The sequence below is a fragment of the Limulus polyphemus genome, unplaced genomic scaffold (assembly GCF_000517525.1).
Source record: "Limulus polyphemus unplaced genomic scaffold, Limulus_polyphemus-2.1.2 Scaffold766, whole genome shotgun sequence".
Lineage (NCBI taxonomy): Eukaryota > Metazoa > Arthropoda > Merostomata > Xiphosura > Limulidae > Limulus > Limulus polyphemus.
In genome coordinates, this window is record NW_013666376.1 from 13524 (window position 1) to 24604 (window position 11081).

The 11081-nt window shown below is 35.2% G+C and overlaps 1 protein-coding gene across 1 annotated transcript in view; it reads left to right on the forward strand.

The window, feature by feature from the left end:
* Nucleotides 1-11081, forward strand: part of LOC106460405 — a gene marked incomplete at its 5' end in the record, with an annotated part of 44561 nt that overhangs the window by 11766 nt on the left and 21714 nt on the right. The window contains 2 exons of the mRNA XM_022387121.1: nt 2749-2838; nt 4078-4206. Of these exons, the coding sequence (XP_022242829.1) occupies nt 2749-2838; nt 4078-4206 (219 nt within the window). The remainder of the gene's footprint in view (nt 1-2748; nt 2839-4077; nt 4207-11081) is intronic.

An 11081-nucleotide genomic window follows, 5' to 3' on the forward strand; every position in this document is an offset into this window, starting at 1 on the left:
AAATCTTGACCTAAAATACCATCTGTGTCTAAGTCTATCTGCTTACAGATGTAAAATGAGTGGTTTAACTCTAAGTTTCCTACTTTCCTTTGCATATTATATCTACCTAACGTTTTAACAGGGTGTCCTGTTATAGAAGTTAAAATACTTTTAGAAACTTCTTTCCAAGCACTATCTAACAATGTCGGATTTCTGTCTACTAATTCAGAACTTAGTAGTGACGATCAAGCACCTGTATCAACCAATAACCGACATGTTATACCTTCTATTTCTACTATAACTACTGGTGATACTTCATTAATACTATGAATACTCGATCGCTTATCCCAAACTGCCGGAACTACGTCTACTTTCGCTCTGTAATCCCGGCGGGGATTACGTTTTTTGGACCTGTAGCGAAGGTAGGTCTACTGTTATTATTGGAAAATCTTCCTCTGTAAGCTCCAGCCTTTGGGGCTTTTCCGTTTTCAGCCTTACGTTGGCGTCGGCAATCTCGTGCCACGTGGCCTGTAATGCCACAGTTATAGCACACTGTCTGCTCATTTCTTTTCTGTTTTTGAAAGCAGTTTCTTGCCTTGTGCCCCACTTTACCACAGTTAAAGCACTGGAAGTCATCGGGCTTACTCTGTGTATTATACAGATTAGCCTTGCTAGATTTATTAACTGCATTTATAGCAGAATGTTTAGGCTTATATATCTGCTTTTCTCGTAGCTCTTCTCGAGTGGCTACTTCAATTAAATCTAGTAAAGTTGTCCGAGGGGTATTTGCTTCGTTTACATGTCCGCTAGCTGCATTATTGTATAGCCCTCGCTCATACTCAGATTTTAGAGTATCTTGCAACATATCCTCGCTTGGATGTGCATTAGCCTTGCGCAATCTATTACCTAACTTTTGTAGCTTATGTCCAAAAACTCGGACTGATTCGCCACGTTGTTGATATAGGTTACACATTTCTGTTAAGATTACATTAGTAGTTTCTCGTGTCTTATACTCGTCTAGTAGCTTATGCACTAGATATTGATAATCTGTTGTATTAAAAACCTTAAGCTTTTATTCTAAGTACTTTTAAATACTAAAAAGAAAAAACTCTTGAAGCAAGTTGTAAAATTTCCTCGAAAATTTCAAGTTGCTTCACTAACCATGACTATATTTCCATGTTTATGGGGCTCAAGTGGTCATCTGGGGCTGCCTACATGTTCAAATAAATAAAATGTACTAAAGGAGTTTATGACGGCCTTACGAATATTTCTAGCCAGTGTAAGTATAAAATGTATTTACAATATAGCAACAAGATAACAGTGTAATTACTCTGATGACGTACGTTATCATTCGAAGTGTAATGAGACAAAGTTCATATAAATTTAAATTTACTGGTTAGAGTTTGATTCGTTAAAACTTTTCCTATTTAAAACTGATGTAGACCAGTGACATTTTGTAAACGTAGTAGTGTTTGCATAACATGCCGTTTAATAGATACTTGATCAATACTTTTTGTAACTGTATTCTAAACTTAGATGAATTATTTTTTGTAACCAAATTTAAATTACTACGTACATTATTGAAGTTTCATCTATATAACAATCTGGCTAGAAGTAATTGGATGACGAACAAAAGACCGAGAAATTATTGTTCGTTATAAGCATTATGACAGATGTCCTGAGATGCTCCTCTTTCAGTCTCGAATGTCCTTTTGGTTCTAGAAAAGGGAGTTCATATTGTACACTCACCTGAACAGAATTATGCTTGTGATTTTAAACAGGTTACCTGAACTATATTTATGTTTTTTAATTACTTGCATGTATTTAGTACGTACGTTACTTAACTGATTTGTTCCGCGATCTATGTGAGAGTGTTCTTTAATTTATTACTTGCTATGTGAGTTTTGTAACTACGTCGTGAATACAAAAATGGCAGTTGTTCAGCCTTGACAGTATAAGACCCTCGGAATAGTGTGGTATATAGCAGGTTTGGAAAAGGTGGGGAAGGTATGCTGAATTACTTTCTCTAATGGAAAAAATGATCACCCCACTTCCATGTAAAGAGGTAGATTAATGTCTACTCTAATACGAGCACTTCTCTTATCTTGAATGAAGATAAGATTAAAACAATCATATTAAAACAATCATATACTTTTTAATGTTCAGTTATAGCCATGATACAATTTATAACACAGTAGTAATCACTTACATTCCGTAATTGCATAAATCTCGCTAAAAAAAACACAAAACCCTAAGGCTTTCGATAGGCGAACCCGTCTTTTTCGACGGGCATGATCTGGTGGTTAAGATGCTTGACTCGCAATCTGTGGATCACAGGTTCGAATCCCTATCACCGAACATGCTCGCCGTTTCAGCTGTGGGGGCGTTATAATATAATGGTCAATCCCACTTTTCGTTGGTAAAAAGTATCCCATGAGTTGACGGTGGGTGGTGGTGACTAGCTGCTTTCCCTCTAGTATATCACTACTAAATTAGAGATGGGTAGTGCAGAAACCCTTAAGTAGCTTTTTGCGAATTCAAAACAAACGAAGTGTCTTTTTTCGTATAGTTCCATTTATCGAAAGTACTAAGATTTCATAGTTTTTTGTGTTTCACCAAACGTTTTAGATCTCGTATGTTTGTTTTCTGTTTGTTTTTGCTTTCCCAAACTCAATAATTCAATAATATTTTAATTTTTAAGTTAAAGAATATTACATTGATGTTTACTAAAACAGAAACCAATTGATTTTGTTTATTTATTTTTTAAAGAGCTTTACCAGCAGTTTACCATCTCTGTTATTAATTTAAAAAACAACCGGCCCATCTACAATAAATGTTCATCTTTCAAAGGAATGTTTCGTAAGTATTGTTGCATTAAAACACAGATATTCCAAAACAAAAGTTACTGTTGTTGTTTTTTGTACATTAATATAAGTAATTCTTTGATCTAGAGCTACAGTGTTTTATCGAACTTTTTTTTTTCACGTTTCAATGTATTTCAAACTTATTTTATCAAAATACTCATTATTAAGAATCTAAATTGTAGTTTTTGTTTTAAATAAATGTCGCTACATTTTTGTAGTGTAGGAGCATTCATTTAAATTAAACCATCGTATTTCTTGAATCCTTTTACCGTCTTGACCCGATTATAAGGCAATGTTTTTGATTAATAATTAGGCTGTAAAATTCATAGTCGCCTTATAATCGCGGCCGACCACAGTCCCCTTCTCTCTTCTCTATCTTGAAAGTCCATATAGTATCCTTCTACGCATACGCCAGATGTTCGCTCAAAGTCATCACTAATTCTTTGCAGTTAATCCACCTGCAGGCTGTTCAGTTATAGTATTGATTTTGCTGAACTAAAAAATGATGTTATGACACTCAAAGTTGTTTTCCTTCCAATGGATCTCGGAAAATGAGGGTAGCCTTATATTTCAGATCGCCTTATAATCGGGCCAATGCGGCAATGTATAACTACATGGAATAAAAGTTGCAATGTTGTTACCTGGATAATATACCATTGTAATATCTGAAATACATATCTGGTCTTAGGAGCTCATGCATGTGATACAGGAATTATTAACATCTGGAAGTGTAGTCTTCTGCCGCCAAGACGTTACATATTTTAGTCTCAATACATAAAGTGGTTTGACACTTGTAATGAAAGTACCTCACACCCACCAGTCTCTCGGTGGGTCAATGATAAGTTTCTTATTTACAATGTTAAAATCCGGGGTTCGATTTTCCGTCTTACACAAAGTGTAGATAGCCTATTATGTAGAGTTATGCTAAACAAATGAACAATCATACCGACTGAAAATTATTGTGCGTACCATTGATATAATTAATTTTATACAATTCAATTTTGTACTAAAAAGTTCTGATAATTAAAGTTTCATAAATGTCGAAATTTTTATAATAAACCTGTGTGTAAGAAAAGTGTAAAAAAATTCAACTTGTGTATTTTAAGTTTCTTCTAATTATCTCTGTGTATTAAAAATATACAGTATTAATTAAAGTTAACTTTTGGCTGCTAAAAATACTTTTCCTGATGGTTTTGATCATTAAGTGTAACGAATTCTCCTTTTTTCTATAAAGTTTTGCAGCAGACAGTATTTGTCTGTAATGATGGCCAAGGAATAGCTGGTCAATATATTCATATTAATGACGACAGACCTCAATTTAAATATTTCGGGTTATGCCAAGTGGAGGTCTTTATACGTAAAGGTAAGTACCTTAGTGATAAGGCTTATAGGTGAAATTTTGAAACTTTAAGGCAAGTACTATAGTGATAAATTTAATACTGAAGGTTTTCGTACCGATGTACGTAAGCTTGTTTGTTCGTTTTGTTGGGTTTCGCTCAAAGCAACTCGAGGGCTATCTATGTTAACCGTACCTAATTTAGAAGTGATAAACAAGATGGAAGGCAGCTAGTCAACACCACCCATCGCCAATCCTTGGGCTAATTTTTACCAATAAAAGTGGGATTGAACGTCATATAATAATGCCCCCACGGCTGAAAGTGCGAGCATGTTCGGGGGACGGGGTTCAATCCCGCAACACGCAGATTGCGAGTCAAACGTCATAACCACCACACTTTTTAAAGGTAAGTAAAATTTATAAATATAAGTTTTTGTCCCTGAATGTAGATCCTAAAATGGTAAGGTTCGCATCAACTGAGGAAGATCGAGATCCACAGAACAGTTGTGAATCTCTCCATAGTGGAATATATTCTGCCACTGAGATCATGGGTATGACATGTGGTGATACAGAGTTGATGAATGAGCTACTATGGTAACTTACCATTCTTGCACCTAATGAAGCATCACTTGGGTGTTATAGATATTCTCACCCTCATGAAGGCATTTTATGGGGTGATTATATTCAAAGTCATAACTTTGATGAAATCGAAAGGGGAAGAAGCCCACATTGGCTCTTGCAATGGCTGTACCTTAAAAATTGCCATCCTGAAGTGACTATAACATGCCAAGCTTGAGTTTCGCCAAAGGAAAACCAGCAGCCAGCATGTCCCAGCACTGCAACGCAACCCCACTGATTCCCAGTGAATGTATAGGGCTTCCTTGATCCTCCAATGATGTTTGTGATGAAGCCAATGCTAAATATGCCTCCATCTAGATATTGATCTAGAGAGTAGGAACAAAACATCTGCAATTGAGTAATTTTGTTATTTTAAATTGAGCTTCTCCTACCTTGCCATGCAGCACTATGGGAAAGGCTACCAGTTTTGCCTAACTGCAAAACAGGTGCAGGAGGGTCAACACCATGCTATATTTACTGCAACTTCAGCTTCAGAAACCCAAGTCGGATCTGGTCACCAATCTGAGAAAATATAGTTCCTGGTTAATCCAAAAACTGCCAGAACACCGTTTGATCTTGTGACGTATCAGGCACTCAGAGTAAAGCCAGTACTCTGACAGGTTATCACTGACTTTGTTTTGGATAATGGTGGTATTCTAAATGTGACTGGAAAGACACATCTCCAACTACATTTAAGTGATGTCAATCACAGAATGAGGATAGGCAGTAACCTCAAACCTTTGGTTCTGCCATTGGTATCTTGCAGAAAATGTTGGACAGTTTTGCTTGTGCAACAGGTGATCTGCATTTTCCCTGAGAAAGTCACCTGATGACAGTCAGACCAAGCTCAGGAACAGTGGACTGCACAAGTGTATGTTATGGAGGGAATCACAGTACCTCTGTTTTCAGGAGTAGTATTTCATGGTTTACTAGGCACAAGACCTAGTGTGGTGGTGCCGTGTAATGTTGTGTTACAGTTATTTCATGAAATCTACTGTTTTCTGTTCAGAAAGTAGGCAGTATTAGCTCAATCTATGAACTGTTTGAGAGGGCACGAAGTTCTAGTGTTATTCTACAACTATAGGCAGTTGGCTATTAAGCTTATCGCTTGATTGGTTATCAGTACGGTAAGTGAATTGAAAATAACTCAAACTAGCATTATCACATGTTACTTCTGTCATGCAGCATCCAAGAGTGAACATACAATTTCTAACTTATCTCAAGTCACTAGTTAAGGACTTTACAGGCAATCTAGATTCAACACAGTGGTAGAAGCTCAGTAACTTCTTAGTTGGACTGACAGTATATTTGTATCCAGATGGTTGATTGTGCCAAACAAATGAAACTTTCCATCACCTGTATACAGGCAATGTATATTCATTTAAATAACCATTGCATAGGCTTCTTTGGAGAACCAGAGATACATGCACCTGATATTTTCATTAAGAAAATGCTTTCAGGTTCGACACTGAGATGTTTGACTGGTGATGAATTTCGATGGATGAGATCAGAGTAATGGTAAGCTCATAAAATATTTGAAGGAAAACACAAATGTAATATAAGCATCATTCTAAATGTAAACTTGGTGTACCCAGTGTTTTAGTTGACTATGATTGATTATTTTCACTATGTACAGGTTGAAATATTTTGGAATCACACTTTGCACTAAATGTTTTTAATACTGTTTCAGTAGAAGGTTCAATTGAAATGCATGAAAATGCAGACTGTGAAAGTATAGTCAGAGACAGAAAGTAACACCCATACAGTGCCACTTTCATGTCACAACCAGAAAGGAAGATAATAGGAATGAGATGTCAGTGTTAATCGATTTTCATGCTCAGAAGTTAGAGGTTGTTGCTTATCTGGTGACTAACCTGTTTTGGTTGTTTTGTAGAAAACAGTCTGCAGTACTGTTCCCATTTCTTTCCTACTGGACCTGGGTCTTATTCACAGAACTAACAGATATTAGTAAATGTATGTGGCTGTATTACAGGGTAGCTGTGTTAGCTGTTGCCATGGAAATAGCAACATTGAGTATTGTAACTGGATGTTGGTCAAGCACACTACCAAATGAAATCTGGTTGCAGTGGATGTCCACAGATACAAGGGATCATTGCCAACAGGTAACAATAAGTATGAATGGACATAATCCTGTAAAAATGTCACTTAACCAAGCAATAGTTCGTAATTGTGACTGGCCCATCCCAACATTCAAATGTACACTTTCAGCTAAACTTCTGACAAATTAGAATCCAGATGACCACACAACATTAATCCTAACTTTTGTTGTGAATGATGAAATCCTTGATTTGTTTGGCTCTTTGGTTTTCATTTAGTGTTGCAAGAAATTTCTTACATACATTTATTTCACTTGCTTAATGATCGATATCACTGCATCCAAGGAGACACGTTAGCCAATGATATAAGGAGCACCCGAAAGTGTTTGAAACTTTGTGGAAATCTTTCAGACAGACTGGTGCTGATGTGAGTTTGCAAAGGAGTGTGTTCTACTTGTGGGATCCAGCACACAAGGACTTCACCTGACTCTTCTGACAGCCAAGCCTCAAAGCTTTAGAATATACAGTTATTATGATTCTTTTGTAAGAGACATTTTCGGCTTTTCCTTTTTAGTACTAATTTAAGTGTAAGGTTGTTGTTTTCATGATTGTGGATAAGGTTTATTTGTGTATGTGTAAGATGTTTTTGTATTAATGTTTATAGCTAAATTTTTCTAACTGTATATTTTTGTATGTTTTGTTGGTTAAAACTAAAGAGGATACATGTTTCATTTAATGTGCCTTTTTGTTAAATGTCTGTGTACAATTATTTATTTTTCATTTTCCTTTCTTCTTCTAGCATCCACTTGATGCAGGATGATAACCCTAGCTACAATTTATGTATATACACATACATTTTGTACTTTCAAGTTTAACATGTTTTTTTTTTAGGGTGATCATATTTCCAAACCGGAAAAACCGCAACAGCCTAGCCCTTGCCCATAATTTTAAAAAAGGTTATTTCGAATTTGAAATAATTTAACTCTTACTTAATTTGCTTTAAACTTATCGAGCTCTTCCCCACTATTTCCAAATATATTAACATTGGCATTGTTTTTGAAATAATTTCAACTACTTTCATGGTGATAGACACACACACTCACCAACTGCTATGGAGAGAGTTTGGCAGCAATAGAGTATGTAATACAACAATTAGCAAGTCAAGTATACGTGTTACATTCGTGATTCGAAGTGACTGATAGTTTGACGTCTATCATAAAACTAGGACGTTTTGTGTGTCCTGAGAACGTTTTTTTGGGAACACTGGAACAAACTACCCAAAAAAACCGGGATGTCTGATCACCCTATTTGTTTTTAATTAGCTATTCAAAAGTTCTCTCTTACCGTTTTATAATTCTGAAAAAGGCTGTGATACGGAAATGTTTCATTTAGTATGTTTTTGTCTTTTTCCATAATTTTCAATTGTTTACTTTATATTTCATGTTGAGGCTTTTTTTTATTTTGCTTTATTTTGTATTATTGATTTTTACAGACATATTTGTTTCGTTTGTTAAATTAATTTATAAGGGTTAAGCTACTATGTTGTATTTAGTATAGATTTTAACTTTGATATGTAGTTTTTTAATAAAGTTGTATTATTTGTTTATTTTGATGTATAAGTCTTTTTGGGGGAGACAGAAAATTAGACTGCTTTGCCAAATATGCACAAATCTATCTTAATTGGTCTTTAAATTTTAAAGTTACAGATGGCCTGAAAAAAAAGTGAAGAGGTAAGTTGTAGTATGTGGGTATGCTACATGTTTTCTAACTATATAAAAAATTTCAAAAAAATTGATACATAGTTTATTTAGTTATACAGAAGATCAGTCAAGGAAATAGTTAAGTTCCTTTTGCTTTAGTTGCCTATTGTTCAGGGTCGTTTACCTATGGTATCACATTTGTCTTCTCGCGAAAAATATTTCTGTAAAGTAGAACATATTCTGTAAAAGTTGACAGCAATCTTTTCTACTGGCAATTCAGATGATACCTTAAGAATATAAACCCCCTTATTTTTCATTGGGAATGACCAACAGCGACATTGGTAGCGAACACGCCCTGAATTGAATTGCATTATTGCTTTGTATATATAGTGCTATGTTTTATTAGTCTGGAACAGATTTTTCTTCAGAGTTCGAACGATTCTACTTCTTAATCATATAGACCTATGGGGACTCTAACTCCTTTACTCATTTTGATTGTCTTTTGTTCTGAATAAAGATTGTTTTTACGTTTTATACAGTCTCTTTCTTTGCTCACAACTCCGTTAAAGCAAATAATACAGTTCAACTTTTATAGCATTTTCTATCTAACCTCCCGTTTTTGTGCGAAATCTACCCCATTTCTCTTGATGAAAATCAGTCCACCTAAGAATACTACACTAAAAGTACAAATATGCTGTTTATTTCCAGGCCTCGCATATATTTTTAAGCTTGAAAGGACAATGATAATGTTCTTAAACTTTCGCCTTAATTAGTATAAGAATGAAAGTATTAATTCCATCTATGAGAACGTCGACTAATATACTCTTTGACGAACTGATCTTAAATTTAGTCAATGATGACAATGACCAGTCGAAAATCACCAGTCATGAATAGGAGAAGACGAAGAGTCAATGTGCCTAGCATGACAAAAAGTATTTAACTAATTTGCTGAAGACAATGACGAGCAGGAATTAGCAAAACTTGTTGGGAAACTATGATAATACTGTTTTGAAAAATAATATTACAAGTAATTAAGTAAATAGATATTATGTGTTAATAAACCTAAAGATAGACTACCTTTTCAAAAAAAATAATAATAATAAGTCGTGAGTGTCTAGTAATCACAGAGCTAAAATATATTCTATGTTCATTAAATGTTATTTCTTCTTATACTTGTAAAAATTAGGAATAATTGCTGTATAGAAATTATAATTTCCTGTACTTAATCAAGTTAAATATTCTTTTCACTATTGTCAGAAAGTTAGTCGGTTAAGATTTTCATTTCTAGTGTTTCTCTAAATCTGCAGGTAAGTCAAATCAGAATTCTTACAGTTTAACCAGCTAACTGACTTCAAGCTATAAAGAAAGATTTTGGTTTTGGCTAAAATTATTCATGCATCCTGTTGAGGCCTGGCATGACCAGGTGGTTAGGGCGCTCGACTCGTAAACTGCGAGTCGCATGTTCGAATCCCAGTCCCACTAAACATGCTCGTCCTTTCAGCCGTGGGGGGGGGCGTTAAAATGTGATGGTCAATTCCACTATTCGTTAGTAAAAGAGTAGCCCAAGAGGTGGCGGTGGGTGGTGATGAGTAGCTGCTTTACCTCTAGTCTTTCACTGCTAAATTAGGGACAGCTAGCACAGATAGCCCGTTTGTAGCTTTGCGTGAATATCAAAACAAACCCAAATGCATTCTGTTGTATTATCACAATTTAACATGTATTGTATTTCTATAACTATATTACATGATAATATTCTTACTTTCTTATTAATATCATTATATTACTATTTTTATCCGTATTATAAGGTTATGTGTTATCACGGTTTTACAGAATAACTGAAAATACAAATAGTGCAAGATGTAACCGTTTATATAACTATAAGGCACACTCTTAGCAACGCTAAGCAAGCTACAGGGGGGTGGAAAAGGAAAATGTAACTACAATAAACTTATGTTGCGTCAGCGAGTCACATGACTACAGTGACGCCACGTTTCTAGAACTATCCTGTACTTTGGCGAATGCTCTAGTATTTACTAGATATAGGGTAGTCGGGTATATATAAGAGGGGGACAACGTGACGCGGTAATGTGTGTGTGTGTAGATAGTGAGTAATTGAACTGCAGTCAGAAGTATTGTAGACGTTCGTTGTTATAGCGTTTGTTTAGCGCGATTGTTGAAGTTGAGTGTATCGGCAAAGTTATATTCGGAAAGATTAAACCAGTTTTATTAAGAAAGGACTTGTGTCGCTTAAGTTTCGTCGGAACGAATTTACGGAGAGTTAATTAACAAACGGAGACGTAACAAATTGGTGTCAGAAGTGGGATACAAAAAAAATGTAAACGAAAGCGGCAAATCAAACTACAGCCTAGCAGACTTGATGGCAGCAATACACGAACAGCAAAAGAAACAAGAAGAACGAGAAGAGAAATTACAACAGTTGTTAGAGGAAAAAGAAAAGAAACAAGAAGAACGAGAAATTAAACAAGAAAGAAACAAGAAGAACGAGAAATTAAACAGTTGTTGGAGG